This window comes from Dendrobates tinctorius, unplaced genomic scaffold (genome assembly GCF_039654945.1).
Source record: "Dendrobates tinctorius isolate UK_male_01 unplaced genomic scaffold, ASM3965494v1 ptg000084l, whole genome shotgun sequence".
In the NCBI taxonomy this organism is placed as follows: domain Eukaryota; kingdom Metazoa; phylum Chordata; class Amphibia; order Anura; family Dendrobatidae; genus Dendrobates; species Dendrobates tinctorius.
The window spans coordinates 701,540-718,938 of NW_027361752.1; the positions used below are offsets into that span (position 1 = coordinate 701,540).

Genomic DNA, 17,399 nt, shown 5'->3' on the forward strand with positions numbered 1-17,399 from the left:
GGGGGCCTGCAGGAAGCTGGCTTCCTCAGTGCCTGCAAAGCGCAGGCATGAGGAAGTCTGCTTCAATGCCTGTGACAGATCGCTGATCTGTCACAGTGATCTGTGATGTGACAGATCAGCGATCTGTCACAGGACAGTGATGTCCCACCTGGGACTATTTAATAAAGTTTAAAAAAAATAAAAAAGTGTTAACATAAATTAAAAAAAAATCGCCAAATAAATTAGAAAAAAAAAAAAAATATTCCCCAAATAAATCCTTTTATTGGAAATAAAAAAAACCAAAACAATAAAAGTACACATATTAGGTATCGCTGCGTCCGTAACGACCTGCACTATAAAACTATCCCATTAGTTAACCCCTTTAGCGAACCCCTTAAAAAATAAAAATTAAAAACTAAGCAAAAAATAATGATTTATTATCATACCGCCAAACAAAAAGTGTAATAACGCGCGATCAAAAAGACGCATATAAATATCCATGGTACTGCTGAAAACGTCATCTTGTCCCGGAAAAAACGAGCTGCCACACAGCATCATCAGCGAAAAAATAAAAAAGTTATAGCTCGCAGAATAAAGCGATGCAAAAATAATTATTTTTTATATAAAAGTTTTCATTGCATAAAACCGACAAAACATAAAAAAACGACCTAAATGAGGTATCACTGTAACCGTACTGACCCGAAGAATAAAGGTCCTTTATCAATTTTACCGCACGCGGAACGGTGTAAACGCACCCCCCCTAAAGAAATTCATGAAACGCTGGCTTTTGTTCATTCTGCGTCCCAAAAATCGGAATAAAAAGCGATCAAAAAATGTCACGTGCCCGAAAATGGTACCAATAAAAACGTCAAGTCGTCCCGCAAAAAATAAGACCTCACATGACTCAGTGGGTCAAAATATGGAAAAATTATAGCTCTCAATATGTGGTGATGCAAAAAATATTTTTACAAAAAAAAGCGTCTTTTAGCGTGCGACAGCTGCCAAATATAAAAACCGCCATAAATCGTAAATCAAACCCCCCGTTATCACCCCCTTAGGGAAAAATAATAAAATAAAAAAAATGTATTAATTTCCATTTTTCCATTAGGGTTAGGGCTAGGGTAGGGTTAGGGCTAGGGTTAGGGTTAGGGCTGAGATTAGGGTTAGGGGTGTGTTGGGGTTAGGGTTGGAGTTAGAATTGGGGGTTTCCACTGTTTGGGCACATCAGGGGCTCTCCAAATGCAACATGGCATCTGATCTCAATTCCAGCCAATTCTGAGTTGAAAAAGTCAAATGGTGCTCCTTCCCTTCTAAGCTCTGCCATGCGCCCAAACAGTGTTTTACCCCCCACATGTAGGGTATCAGCCTACTCAGGTCATACTGAAAAACAATTTTTGGGGTCCAATTTCTCCTGTTACCCTTAGGAAAATAAAAAATTGGGGGCAAAAATATCATTTTTGTGGAAAAAAATGATTTTTTTATTTTCACGTCCGAGCGTTATAAACTTCTGTGAAGCATTTGGGGGTTCAAAGTGCTCACCACACATCTAGATAAGTTCCATGGGGGGTCTAGTGTCCAAAATGGGTCACTTGTGGGGAGTTTTAATAGTTTAGGTACATCAGGGGCTCTCCAAACGCACATGACACCCGTAGACCATTCCATCAAAGTCTGCATTCCAAAACGTCACTGCTTCCCTTCCAAGCCCCGACGTGTGTCCACACAGTAGTTTTCTCCCACATATGGGGTGTCAGCGTACTCATGACAAATTGGACAACAACTTTTGGGGTCCAATTTCTCCTGTTACCCTTGGGAAAATGAAAAAATTGGGGACTAATTGATCATGTTTGTGGAAAAAATACAAATTTTTTATTTTCACGCCCGGACGTTATAAACTTCTGTGAAGCACTGGGGGGTTCAAACTGCTCACCACACATCTAGATAAGTTCCTTAGGGGGTCTAGTTTCCAAAATGGTGTCATTTGTGGGGGGTTTCCACTGTTTTGGTACATCAGGGGTTTTCCAATCGCGACATGGTGTCCGATCTCAATTCCAGCCAAAAACGTCAAATGGCGCTGCTTCCCTTCCGAGCTCTGCCATGCGCCCAAATAGTGGTTTACCCCCACATGTGGGGTATCAGCATACTCAGGACAAATTGCACAATAACTTTTAGGGTCCTGTTACCCTTGGAAAAATAAGAATTGAGGGTGAAAAGATCATTTTTGTGGAAAAAATATGATTTTTTAATTGTACCGCTGTACGTTATAAACTTCTGTAAAGCCCTTGTGGGTTCAAAGTTCTCACCACATATCTAGATAAGTTCCTTGGGGGGTCTAGTTTCCAAAATGGGGTCACTTGTAGGGGGTTTCCACTGTTTAGGTAAATCAGGGACTCTCCAAACGTGACATGGTGTCCGATCTGAATTCCAGCCAATTTTGCATTGAAAAAGTCAAACGGCGCTCCTTCCATTCTGAGCTCTGCCATGCGCCGAAACAGTCGTTCCCCCCCACATATCAGGTATCAGCGTACTCAGGACAAATTGCACAATAACTTTTGCAGTCCAATTTCTCCTGTTACCCTTGGTAAAATAAAAAAAATTGAACCTGAAGTATTTTTTTTGTGAAAAAAAGTTAGATGTTCATTTTTTTTTTTAAATATTCAAAAAAATTCCTGTGACGCACCTAAAGGGTTAATAAATTTCTTGAATGTGGTTTTGAACACCTTAAGGGGTGCAGTTTTTAGAATGGTGTCACTTTTGGGTATTTTCTATCATATAGACCCTTCAAAGTGGCTTCAAATGTGATGTGGTCCTAAAAATAAAATGGTGTTGTAAAAATGAGAAATCGCTGGTCAAATTTTAACCCTTATAACTTCCTAACAAAAAAAAATTTTGGTTCCAAAATTGTGCTGATGTAAAGTAAACATGTGGGAAATGTTAGTTATCAAGTTTTTTGTGTGCCGTATCTCTGTGATTTAAGGGCATAAAAATTCAAAGTTGGAGATACCTGTGGAGATATCTAAAAATGGCAGTTTGGAGAAGGCACCCTTCAAATATCAGGGACCTGGAGCAGTTTGCCAAGGAAGAATGGTCTAAAATTCCAGCAGAGCATTGTAATAAACTCATTGATGGTTACTGGAAGCGGTTGGTCGCAGTTATTTTGGCTAAAGGTTGTGCAACCAAGTATTAGGCTGAGGGTGCCAATACTTTTGTCTGGCCCTTTTTTGGAGTTTTGTGTGAAATGATCAATGTTTTGCTTTTTGCTTCATTCTCTTTTGTGTTTTTTTAATTTAAGACAAATTAAATGAAGATAATAATACCAAAGAATTTGTGTTTGCAATCATTTTCAGGAAGAAACTGAGTATTATCTGACAGAATTGCAGGGGTGTCAATACTTTTGGCCACAACTGTATATGCAAAAGCTTAATAATAATAGGTATTTTTTTCAGCTACCTATGACCTACATGTCCATACAGATGGCTTATAAGAGGTTATCCTACTGACAGATTCCCTTTAAAAACAATACATTTGTGTCATCATTTAAAAAAAACAAAAAAACACTGATTTAGAGAAAATATTTTCTAATAATTACTTAAGAGAAAAGAATTCTCAACATAAACTTTGCCAACTTAAAATCCTTTTTCTATATGTTAAGCTCTGTGTCCCAAGGCTGAATATTTCAGCTGAGTAAAGGAAAAAGACTGGGCCTTCATTGTAGCTCAATATGTCTGGAAGGGGGAACTATGTGGTCAGCTTCTACAGTAATACCAAAATATTTAAAAAATGCTACAAATATTATAATTTGCTTCCTTCATGGAGAAATTACATTAGCGAGTTGAAACGCTTCACATAATGAAATAGAAGAGATGAGAATTGCCGTGGATGGAACACAGGGAATGGAACAAGTGGACGGAACACAGAGAATGGAACACGTGGACAGAACACAGAGAATGGAACACGTGGCTAGAACAGAGAGAATGAAACGAGTGGACGAAACAAAAAGAATGGAACATTTGGATGGAACACAGAGAATGGAACACGTGGACGGAACACAGAGAATGGAACACGTGGACATAACACCGAGAATGGACCACGTGAACGGAACAAAGAGAATGGAAAACGTAGACGGAGTACCAGAGAATGGAACACGTGGATGGAACACAGAGAATGGAACACGTGGACGGAACAAAGAGAATGGAACATGTGGACGGAAAACAGAGAATGGAACATGTGGACGGAACAAAAATAATGGAACACGTGAACGGGACAAAGAAAATGGAACACGTGGACGGAACAAAGAGAATGGAACATGTGGACTGAACACAGAGAATGGAACATGTGGACAGAACATAGAGAATGGAACACGTGGACGAAACAAAAAGAATGGAACACGTGGACGGAACAAAGAGAATGGAACACGTGGACGGAACAAAGAGAATGGAACACGTGGACGGAACACAGAGAATGGAACACGTGGACGGAACAAAGAGAATGGAACACGTGGACGGAACAAAGAGAATGGAACACGTGGACAGAACAAAGAGATTGGAACACGTGGACGGAACAAAGAGAATGGAACACGTGGACGGAACACAGAAAATGAAACACGTGGACGGAACACAGAGAATGGAACACGTGGACGGAACACAGAGAATGGAACACGTGGACAGGACACAGAGAATGGAACATGTGGATGGAACACAGAGAACCGCCTGGAAGTTTTACTGATTTTCTGGTTTACTCTTGAGAATCAATGGGAGATATTCATTAAAAGAAAATTCACCATATTTACAAGCAGAGTTTATTATCCCCTAATTGGGTAGTAAAATGCATGGGAAATTCATTGTGCATGATGACGGAGACTTCTCTGAAGTTGTGCATTAATCCTCCGCTTTAATGACAACAACAAAAAAAGCTTTTCTTCCAGTATGTACCGTATATCAAATAATTTACTCATCAATTAGAAACTGCAGGTTTTATTGTTTTTTTTCCTATGGTAGCTACATAATAAAGTCAAGCAAAAGAAACATAGGGGCAGCCATTGTGATCTATTTTTTTCCCCTCAAATAAAATAATAGTAAGTGCCCCATAAAATGGTGCATAGGAGAAGCTCAGTTGATTGCTCCATTTCTGTTAAGTTGGCTACAAATATAAACAGCCTTTGAGTAAAATCACAAATCTTAAGTCACAAAGATGTTTTTTTTTAATCTGTTTGTACATCCTGAGCCTACTGGTTCATGCACACAACGTCAGACATAAAATAGACTAACACACATGTATTGCAATGGATCAGGGTAAATTTATATTCCACTCATGGGTAAAATTATGAATTTCATTGTGCAGTGTATTATCAGATTTATTTATCCTGAGCTTAAAGAATTGAGCTTTTACCTCTGGACAAGAAGTGAGGGGTCAGCCGAGCAGAGCTGACCGTGCTAAAAGAGGAGGAAAGCTGATAGAAGGGTTTGCAATATGACACAGCTACACATTGATCTTATCCGAAAGGTGTGTCTTCTGTGAGCTATACCCAGCACTGTCTAATCATGCAGGAGGTTAGACCAGGAGATCAGCTCTGTATCCTTACATCTCACACACTGAGAAACCTAGGCTATGGTGAGGCGCAGTCTTTTTCTGCTGTGCTGCTCCCTGGTAATGATTGGGCAACTCATACAGGAAGAAGAAGTACACGCCCCCGGTGAAAAGTAATTGATAACACCCACTTGGACTTACCGTTTTCTTTTTGATTTAATATGTGCCAATACTTTGCTAATATCGCCGTAACTGAGAGGCAAAATTGCATAATGTGTCTAGTTAAAGAAGTTGTCTTCTACATGGGCAACTTCTCCTCATACCCCATGCTTGGCCCCGAAAAAATACAAAAGCTTATACTCACCTCCCATGCCAACACCGTTCTCTAGGGTTCCTGTGCTGTTTTGACACGTGACTCCAGTGCCCAATCAGCGCTGACGTCACTGTCTCTGCCTCCTGTTGAATTGAACATGAAGAGCAAGTGATAAAGTAGCTAGAGCCCCAACTTCCTCTTCATGTTTGATTTGTCCTAAGGCGGGCACAGCGATGCCGGATCAGATTGGGTGCTGGAGGCACGTGTCACAACAACCACAGAAGAACTCCAGGACCGCAAGTGCTGACACCACGGGAACAGCGCCACCGAGGGAGGCGAGTAAAGTTTTTTTTATTTACTCGGGGCCAAACATCAAGAAGGGGTTGTCCAAGCAGTGGACAACCCTCTAACCATGACAAATTTTGGGTGCTGGAGGCACGTGTCACAACAACCGCAGAAGAACTCCAGGACCGTGAGTGCTGACACAGTGGGAACGGCGCCACTGAGGAAGGCGAGTAAAGTTTTTTTATTGAATCGGGGGCAAGCATCAAGAAGGGGTTGTCCAAGTAGTGGACAGCCCTCTAACCATGATAAATTTGGTTAAAAGGTCCACTTTAATCCAATAAAAATGTTTGAAAGTATCCAGTCAACCCCTTTTTCCATCTTCAGGGGGACGAGGCAGGGCTGTCCTCTGTCACGTTTGTTGTTTAATATTGCCCTTGATCCTTTACTAAGATATCTGGAGATGATCCCTTCCTTTGGGGGCATAGGGGTCGGTCACCATACACTTAAAACGTTGGCATTTGCTGATGATATCTTACTCATGATATCCAATCCTAAGGAATCCATTTCCTCTATAATGGACGCCTTTAATGAATTTGGAGCAGTTTCGGGATTTCGTATAAACTTTAATAAATCTCATGCTTTAGCTATTTTTAAAATTGCTCAGAAACGGTGGCCATTCCCTTTTCCTTTTCAGTGGAGGAGAAATTCTTTACCTTATCTTGGCATTGACCTACCATCAAATCCTCATGATATCTATAAATTAAATGTTCAGCCTCTTATTTCTGTAGTTATACAAGAAATTCAATCCTGGAAATCCATTAAATTATCCTTTGCAGGTAAAGCCCATCTAATATATGATCTCTTTCCCTAAAATACTCTTTCCTTTACAGACGCTCCCGGTTCTACTTTCTAAAGCTGATGATAGGCTACTGACACGAGCCTTCTGCCAATTTATTTGGGGCTCAGAAGGGGGCTCTAGAATTAGTGTTTTTAAGCTACAGCAAACCAAATCTTTGGGTGGACTTAATCTCCCAAATTTACGCCTCTACAGTATAGCGGCTGCTTTTCGCCATTCCCTTGATTGGATATACGCCTTTAATCGCTTCACTAATACCCCAATAGATGAGGCCATGTGTAGACCCTTCAGCCTCCCAGCATTGCTTCACCTACGAAATGCTGAAATTCCAGTGGAGGTTAGAGATAATCCTCTATTATGGTCGGTAATCTTGGGATGGCGTCAAGCTAGACGAGTTAGCGGTCTTGACCCCTACATCTCGATGTTTCTTCCCTTTCAAGGTAACCCCTCTTTTCTACAAGGCAAGTCAGCTCTCATTTACAAGGTGCTTGGAAACAATGGGTGTAGACTGGTCCGAGATACGTTAACAAATAATCAATGCCTTCTTACCTTAGAGGACATGGTTTTCAAATACCCAATCCTTACAGTAGACAATTTTACCGGATGATGCTAGAACACACCCTCTAAATTTAATATCCATTAAAGCCCAAATGGGAACTTATTCTATGAGTCTTATATATAAATCATTAAGCCTTCTATACATTGGTCAGACTCTTCACCAGGCCCTGGAAAATGGGTTGCTCAATTAACGAACTGTCGGGTAAATGACCTTTTGAAAGCCACTATGCGTATTAACTCTAAATTACCATATGACAGTTACATAACCATGTCTCTTATGATATTTCATAGAGCATACTTCTCCCCGGAGGTCAAGTCTAAAATGTCCCCCTCAGGGGACTATCCCTGCCCTAAATGCTTACACTCTCCAGCTGATATTTTCCATTGCCTTTGGGACTGCCCAATAAAAAGCGAGGTGTGGGATTCTGGCATATCTATCTCTCTCTCCCCAGAGTGGGCCATATTTAATATTCTCGCACAGGACCAGTTGGTGAGGCTTTCTGTCCAGCAGTGCCGCATCTTGTTCATATGGGCGGCAGCCACACGTAAAAGCATTCTCCGTTTGTTGGCACAGGATGCAACACCTTCTTTAAGCTTAATTACTACAAAAGTAACATATCTCTTCAAAATGGATTGGATAGAGACCTTACTTAATAAAGAAAAAGACACTGACCGCTTTTTTTTCACATGGTCCTCTTTTATCAATACTCAGACATCTTCCACAAGCCAGGCGAAACATAGTTGTTTCCAGCTCACCAACTGGTATATGAGAGAGCAGCTTGCTGGTAATATCCCTGTTAGACTGGAATGAAATTGTGTTACGAAGTTATGGAGTTTGCCCGGGGGAGTGGAGGGGGAGGGGCGGGGGGGTTATAGCTGAAAAAATGCCGTCTAATGTTAATAATATTGCATAAATGTTCTTCTGTTATGTTATTGGACATTATATGTATATTTTGTAATACACTCAATAAAGACGGTTTAAAAAAAAAAATGTTTGAAAACATATGGTCGGCCATTATGACATCACTGATGGTCGGCCATTATGACATCACAGATGGTCAGCCATTATGATATCACAGATGGTCGACCATTATGACATCACCGCTCGCAGTTACTTATGCTGTGTACACAGGGTTCCGGCTGCCATTTTGGCTCCCTAGTGACTGAGTGCATTTGCAATTTTTCGCTATGGCTGAATTTCTTCTAGACAAGCTTCAGGTAGAAGGATTATTGGAGATTATTTACACCCATTGCTCTGACATTACGCTTCTACCACCCGATGGCGTCCTCGGCTTCACTCACCGGCTGGTGGTGGAGCTAGTGCAGGACTGCCTGACCAAATACCACCAAGACCGTCTTACCTCAGAGTATCTGACAGATTTAACCCGGAACATCAGGACATTACTACAGCAGGCTGAAGAAAAATCTCAAGATGGAGATTTGGCTTTTGTTAAAGAACTGGCCGAAAAAGTCCTGTATGTGCTGGAAGGTCCGGCCAGCTCCCCGGAACGCCTGGAGACACCACAAGGCGAGTACAAAGATGGGGAAAATGTCCCCCTGGAATCCCCGGACCCTAACACGAGTCAGGCGGGGCTGAGCAGCGATCTGACCACAGAAACCCCTGAGCTGCAGGATCCTGAGAGTGTGATCTGTGAGATCCCGGAGATCCACGAGCCTGCCACTGAGACACCAGAAGGCGACGACAAAGACGGGGAAAATGTTCCCCCGGAATCCCCGGACCCTAATACGAGTCATCCGGGGCCAAGCAGCGATCTGACAACAGAAACCCCTGAGCTGCCGGATCCTGAGAGTGTGATCTGTGAGATGCCAGAGATCCACGAGCCTGCCACTAACTTGATGGAATCATTGATCCCGGCGAGAAAGCCGCATATGAGCGACTTCGAGACATCCAAGCTGATCAGCGGCGGATGTTTTGGGGCTGTCTACTTAGTGCAGCACAAATACTCACAGCAGATCTTCGCTATGAAGAAAATGGCGAAGAAGAACCTGGAAACTGAAAAACACGTGGAAGCGGCCTTTCTGGAGAGGGACATCATGACCTTCGCTGATTGTCCCTTTGTGGTCTCCATGCTCTGCTCCTTCCCTACTAGATCTCACCTGTGTATGGTCATGGAGTATGTTGAAGGTGGAGACTGTGGGTCCCTTCTAAGCACCAAGGGCCGTTTATCTATCCCCTTGGCCCGTCTGTACTTTGCAGAAACAGTTCTTGCTGTGGAATACCTGCACAGCTATGGTGTGGTGCACCGAGACCTGAAACCGTACAACCTACTGATTACAACTGCTGGGCACGTTAAAGTCGCCGATTTTGGACTTTCAAAAATTGGTGTCATGATACCAAAAACCAACAACTATAAGCAATCAGTGAAGGACATCTCCAGAGAGTTCAAGGACCTTGAGAATTGTGGTACCCTGAATTACATGGCCCCAGAGGTCATCCTAATGAAAGACTACGGAAGACCTGTTGACTGGTGGTCAATGGGGATCATCCTCCATGAATTTCTGGTTGGATCTTTACCATTTGATACGGATTTCATACCTGAGCTTAAAAGAATGATTGTCATGGGAAAAATACCTTGGAATTACAAACGCTGTCCACCCCGTGAGGCTAAGAACCTCATCACTGACCTGCTCAAAAAAAATCCTGAGCAAAGACTTGGGACAGGTGGAGCATTTGAGATTAAGGATCATCCATTCATGAAAAAATTAGATTTTGACAATCTTCTAAATCAGAAGCCGATGTATATTCCTCATCTTGTGTCAGATGTGGACACCAGCCTCTTTATCAATCACGCTCATAGAGACATGCTTATGGTCTCAGAGAAAGAAGAGGACACAAGTGAGGACAAGGACCTTGACTTCCAAAATTTTACGGCATCCTCTGAAAGGCTTTCTAAACTCTGCACCATCGCTACCATTACGATGAACAATGAGAATTCAAAGTCCCATCCAGAGTGTACCCAAGCATCAGACATCGAGAAAAGAAAATCTGCAATAAATCCAAATGCAGAGCAAGAAAGCCCAGAAAATGTAAAAAAGGAGAAAAAGAGAAGAGGTTCCACCTTCCGCCGGATCTTATCATCCTGCCGGCGTGGATTATCTAGGGCTGCCCGCGTGTTTACATGTTGTTGCCGCTCCCCTACGACATCTAAAAGTTGGTAAACCTCCACATCCAGCGCCCTGAGGTCCAGCAGATCCACCATCACTGCTGGAGAAGTATAGAAGTGCAATTCCACAACAGTTTTTTTTATTTTTTTACCATGTTCACCAAATGCTAAATCTGACCTGCCATTATGATTCGCCAGGTCATTATGAGATGACAGATACCAAACATGTATAGATTGTTTTTTATTTACGTGGTGAAAAAAAATCCAAAGTTTAATAAAAAAAAAAATTGCACCATTTTCTGAGATCCGTATCGTCTCCATTTTTTGGGATCTGGGGCTGGGTCAGGGCTTATATTTTGCGCGCCGAGCTGACGTTTTTAGTGATAGCATTTTAGGGTAGATACGATTTTTTTAATCACCCGTTGCTATGAACCAAAAAAACGTAATTTTGCGGTTTGGATTTTTTTCTCGTTACGTAGTTTACCAATCAGATTGCCTTTGTATTTGGATAAATTGGGAGTTTCTTAATGCAGCAATATGAAATATATGATCGCTTTTTTGTATTGTTTTATTTTGACTATGGAAATATGAAGTTTAAACTTTTTTTATATTTTTTAAAACATTTTTTTTCCACTTTTGACTTGCTTCAATACAGTAGTCTCCATAGAAGACTTGAAGCTGCAATCATCTGATCGCTTGTACTACGTATAGCCTTGCTATGTGTAGCAGAAATCATCATCTCCAGGGGCGTCCGTGGGTGTGGTTTGTGACACGCTTCCGGCACGCATGTGTTAAATGCAGCTGTCAGAGATTGACAGTGGCATTTAACATGTTAGCTGCCGCAGGTGGATCGCAATTTCAGCTGTTAGGGGCACATGACAGTTGATCAAACCAGCTATCATGTGTCAGAAAAGATGTGGGCTCAGCGTCGGACTCGGAGCCCGTATCAAAGGAAGGGAGGCGACCTAAGATGTACTTATACGTGATAGGTCGTGAAGGGATAAGTAGAACAATATTTTATTTTTCAAAACTTATGTCTAAGTTCAGAAAAAAATGAATATAGGAGGTCAAAATGCAAAATATAAGGACAACAGAGCCCAATAGATTGGTGGAAGGGAGTGCTAAAAATTATTGGGAAAAGAGGTGCAAAATACTTGCCCCTGGAAATTGCAGCCCACAATACACCAGTAATTCTTGGCAGGTTCATTACAGAAAAATTAGTAATTAAAAAGTGCCACTAAAATCACTGGGCTGTGTAATACATGAAGGTGCTGAGCCCTCCAGAATGAAAGGTTTTTTCTTAATTTTCTCTCTGCCATTATATTTCAATGTCCCGGTCAAGACAGACTCAATAATTCCAGTTTATACAGTAAAGCCGAAAGCCGACACGTGAGCTACAGAAAATAGAAAGTCTAATCCTGTTACATTTGCTTTAATGACCAAAGTGAAATCTGCAATAGTTAAAGGGAATCTGTCAGTAGGATCAACCATCCTAAGCCGTCTATATAGGCTATAGGAAGCTGAGTAAAATGATATGTTTTTCTTAATATGGAAATGAGCTGTTAAGATCTATGGGGCGGATATAGATCTCCCTGAGAATCTGACTGTAAATAAAAGGGGGCATTTCCAGTGGAGACATGTAATGACTGACAGTCTGCTCTCCTGATCTACATGTCTCAGAGTTGGAACACCCTCTTTCATTTAAATAAGTTCTGGAAGAGGATTTTCAGGGAGGTCTGTATGGGGCCCATAGAACTTAACAGCTAATTTACATATTTAAAAACATTGTGGATTTCTCTAGAATAAGACATTGGAACACAGATATCCAAAGACATACCAAAAGGGAATTTAGATTGTGAGCCCCATCGGGGACAGTGATGATAATGTATGTAAAGCGCTGTGGAATATGGCTATACAGTTGTGGCCAAAAGTATTGACACCCCTGCAATTCTGTCAGATAATACTCAGTTTCTTCCTGAAAATGATTGCAAACACATTCTTTGGTATTATTATCTTCATTTAATTTGTCTTAAATGAAAAAACACAAAAGAGAATGAAGCAAAAAGCAAAACATTGATCATTTCACACAAAACTCCAAAAAAGGGCCAGACAAAAGTATTGGCACCCTCAGCCTAAAACTTGGTTGCACAACCTTTAGCCAAAATAACTGCGACCAACCGCTTCCGGTAACCATCAATGAGTTTATTACAATGCTCTGCTGGAATTTTAGACCATTCTTCTTTGGCAAACTGCTCCATGACCCTGATATTAGAAGGGTGCCTTCTCCAAACTGCCATTTTTAGATCTCTCCACAGGTGTTCTATGGGATTCAAGTCTGGACTCATTGCTGGTCACCTTTAGAAGTCTCCAGTGCTTTCTCAAACCATTTTCTAGTGCTTTTGGAAGTGTGTTTTGGGTCATTGTCCCGCTGGAAGACCCATGACCTCTGAGGGAGACCCAGCTTTCTCACACTGTGCCCTACATTATGCTGCAAAATTTGTTGGTAGTCTTCTGACTTCATAATGCCATGCACACGATCAAGCAGTCCAGTGCCAGAGGCAGCAAAGCAACCCCAAAACATCAGGGAACCTCCGCCATGTTTGACTGTAGGGACCGTGTTCTTTTCTTTGAATGCCTCTTTTTTCTCCTGTAAACTCTATGTTGATGCCTTTGCCCAAAAAGCTCTACTTTTGTCTCTTCTGACCAGAGAACATTCTTCCAAAACGCTTTAGGCTTTTTCAGTTAAGTTTTGGCAAACTCCAGCCTGGCTTTTTTATGTCTCGGGGTAAGAAGTGGGGTCTTCCTGGGTCTCCTACCATACAGTCCCTTTTCATTCAGATGCCGACGGATAGTACGGGTTGACACTGTTGTACCCTCGGACTGCAGGACAGCTTGAACTTGTTTGGATGTTAGTTGAGGTTCTTTATCCAACATCTGCACAATCTTGCGTTGAAATCTCTTGTCAACTTTTCTTTTCTGTCCACATCTAGGGAGGTTAGCCACAGTGCCATGGGCTTTAAACTTCTTGATGACACTGCACACGGTAGACACAGGAACATTCAGGGATTTGGAGATGGACTTGTAGCCTTGAGATTGCTCATGCTTCCTCACAATTTGGTTTCTCAAGTCCTCAGACAGTTCTATGGTCTTCTTTCTTTTCTCCATGCTCAATGTGGTACACACAAGGACACAGGACAGAGGTTGAGCCAACTTTAATCCATGTCAACTGGCTGCAAGTGTGATTGAGTTATTGTGACGGCCGTCTGCGAATCTGGGCTGTAGTAGGGACAGCACCCCGAGTAACCCTGTGACCCTTAACCCCTATACAGGGATCTGGAATTGTAGCAAGGCCCAGGGGGTAGCTGTCTAGAGGAGCAGTGGACCAGAGCAGGGCGGCCGCCAAGGGGTCAAAACTAAAACCCGTAATCAAGGTCAGGAGGCAGGAGTCGGAGGCCGGAGGGCAGCAGAGGCACGAAATCAGCAGACAGAAGGAGAGTCAAAAGTCAAGGCCAAGGTCAGTAAAAAAACAGGAGGGCAGCAAAGGTACAAAATCAGCAGGCAGAAGGAGAGTCAGGAATCCAAGCGAAGGTCAGCGTCAAAAAATCAGAAGAGAGGCGGAGGTACAAAAATGTCAGGCAATAGAATGGTCAGAAATCCAAGCTGAGGTCAGAGTTTTCACTATAGCAAATTACAAAGTAGCACGCAGGGGAACCAAGAATATATCCGGCGGCTTGCAAGACCAGTCCCAAGGTATTTGAGGGATCAGGTCCTCCCTCACAGGTTCCTGGACTGATGATGTAATTAGGGCCGCCCCCAGGACCAGGCCAGATGGAGATGCAGTAAGCCCTACATGACTGACAGAGGGGCGGAGCCTGCGCCCACCAGATGCCTGCGCAGGAGCCTCTTCTCTGTCACCACCAGGGCCGGACTGGGACTAAAATTCAGCCCTGGCATTTGAAGTTACACAGGCCCACTAGTCACATGGTGACTATATAATATCTTTGTACAGTGGTAGTTTACAAGAAGTGAGAGGAGATTAACACGACTATATAACATGTAGTCACAGCTGTGCCCAGTATTTCAGCTCAGTCCTATTTATTGCTTTTAGGTACAGTACTCCTCCCAAAGCGCTGTCCCCTTTTGTATGCATGATTACAGAATTCCTGGCAGAACTGCTCTCTATTGGGCAACCAGACCCCCTGGTCATAGCCGCCCCTATCATACCTCCCAACTTTTGAAGAAGGGAAAGACGGACAAAGACTGTGGCCACGCCCAACCACACCCATTTCACAACTAGTCACACCCATGTCCACACCTAATCGCACCCATTTAGCACTGCTGATCACACTGACTGGTACTGAGGGCACAGTGGCTGGCATTATGGGCACACTGACTGGCACTAAGGAAGAGAGAAAACAGAGAGAGAGAGAAAAAAGAAAACAGAGAGAGCGAGAAAGAAAGGGGAAAGAAAGAAAGAACAGTGAGAGACAAAGAAAGAACAGTGAGAGACAGAGAAAGAACAGAGAGAGAAAGAAAGAGGGGAAAGAAAGAAAGAACAGAGAGAGACAGAGAAAGAACAGAGAGAGAAAGAAAGAAGTAAAGAAAAGAAAGAACAGAGAGAAAGAGAGGAAAGAAAAAGAAAGAAAGAGGGGAAGAAAGAACAGAGAGAGAAAAAAGAAAGATCAGAGAGAGAATGAAAGAACAGAGAAAGAAAGAAAAAGAGAGAAAGAAATAAAGAAAGATTCTACAAAGATACTATAGCAGCCCGAATCCCATTGTAGTGCCCACCTGAGCCTCCCGATGCAGGACCTATCATGATCCGCTCACATGGCCGACATCCCCGATTCCAAGGCGATCCTGCTGTCTACGCTGTCGGAGGAGGACACGGTGATGGATCTGAAGCATTCCTGGTTCCGTCACAATCTCCTCAAGAAATTATCTCATTTCCGGTCAGCTTCCAGCACATCACTTCAGGTGGAACGTCATGTGTGTGTTTTAAAATGCTCCTCGGGGCTCCGCCGTGTACTCCTGTGTCAGTGGGAAAAGCCCGCTTTGTATGCTTTGTACACACTTGGCTCCGCTCCGTACATCCCGTACACATATGACTCCACTCCATACATACACGGTTCCACTCCGTCCACCTTGTACACGCGTGGCTCCTCTCAGTACACCTCATACACGCGCGGCTCCTCTCCGTACACCTCGTACACGCGCGGCTCCTCTCCGTACACCTAGTACACGCGCGGCTCCTCTCCGTACACCTCGTACACGCGCGGCTCCTCTCCGTACACCTCGTACACGCGCGGCTCCTCTCCGTACACCTCGTACACACACGGCTCCGCTCCGTACACCTCGTACACACACGGCTCCGCTCCGTACACCTCGTACACACAGCTCCGCTCCGTACACCTCGTACACACACGGCTCCGCTCCGTACACCTCGTACACACACAGCTCCGCTCCGTACACCTCGTACACACACGGCTCCGCTCCGTACACCTCGTACACACACGGCTCCTCTCCGTACACCTCGTACATGCGGCTCCTCTCCGTACACCTCGTACACACGCGGCTCCTCTCCGTACACCTCGTACACACGCGGCTCCTCTCCGTACACCTCGTACACACACGGCTCCTCTCCGTACACCTCGTACACACACGGCTCCTCTCCGTACACCTCATACACACGGCTCCTCTCCGTACACCTCGTACACACAGCTCCGCTCCGTACACCTCGTACACACACAGCTCTGCTACATCCACACTGTAAATCCTGACCCCACACATACTTACCTCAACCAGCACCATGACAACAGCAAAGCAGAGTCTTGCAGACGGTAGAGGCAAGGCTGTGCGCACAGGACCTGTGATGAGGTCACAGGAGGGGCGGAGTCAGGGGTGATATGATCGGGGGTCTGGACAAAGGCTCCTGATCATGTGACCCCCTGACTCCTCCCCTCCTGTGATCTCATCACAGGTCCTGCGAACAGAGCGAGCAGGCAAGCGAGTGCGACGCTGTGAGTGGCTGCGGGGGGGAGGGGGTCTCATGCTACGGCGAGGATGGGGTGCGTGGGGGGCGTGGCGGCTTATCTCCCTGCAGTGCGGGTGGAACTTGAATCTGTGCCCGCAGAGGGCCGGCGGCAGGAGCCACAGTGGCCGCAGCAGCTGGCAAGCGGCCAGATGTTCGGGCGCTGCCGCCCGCGGCCCACGTGACAGCGGCCCAGCGGGAAAATGCCCGGTTGGTTATATTGCCAATCCGGGCTTGGACATCACTGTCCTGTGACAGATCGCTGATCTGTCACATCACAGATCACTGTGACAGATCAGCTATCTGTCACAGGCACTGCTGCAGACTTCCTCATGCCTGCGCTTTGCAGGCAGTGAGGAAGTCAGCTCCCTGCAGGCCCCCCGTCGCCATCTTGGATCCCGGGTCCTGTAGGGAAAGAGCCCTCCGCAGCAGCGCTGCACATTGCGCTGCCGTGGGGGGCTCAGGGAAGCACGGAGGGAGCCCCCTCCCTGCCGATGCTTCCCTTTAACCCCCGGTACACAGCGATCGCGTTTGATCGCGGTGTGCAAGAGGTTAACGTGTCGGGGGCGGTCCGTGACCACCCCTGACACATTGTGCCGGGTGTCAGCTATGATAATTAGCTGACTCCCGGCCGCGATCAGCGGTGCTCACCACGTGGGCGCCGCTGATCGCTGGGACGTAATATTCCGTCCATGGTAGTTAGGTCCAGGGTCACATGGACGGAATATTACG

At 44.3% G+C, this 17,399-nt stretch overlaps 1 protein-coding gene and 1 pseudogene across 4 annotated transcripts in view; both read left to right on the top strand.

The window, feature by feature from the left end:
* Positions 1 to 17,399, top strand: part of LOC141097307 (cell cycle control protein 50C-like) — a 132,495-nt gene that overhangs the window by 90,345 nt on the left and 24,751 nt on the right. The window contains exon 1 of one of the 4 annotated variants that reach the window (XM_073584372.1): positions 16,570 to 16,638. The exons of 1 other annotated variant lie outside the window; for it this stretch is intronic. Coding sequence is in view for 1 of the 3 variants with exons in the window: in XM_073584370.1 (XP_073440471.1) it covers positions 16,686 to 16,877 (192 nt within the window). In the remaining 2 variants the exon portion in view is untranslated. 2 more of the 4 variants (XM_073584373.1, XM_073584370.1) reach the window with 2 other exon arrangements.
* Positions 9,339 to 11,743, top strand: LOC141097266 (microtubule-associated serine/threonine-protein kinase 3 pseudogene; annotated as a pseudogene).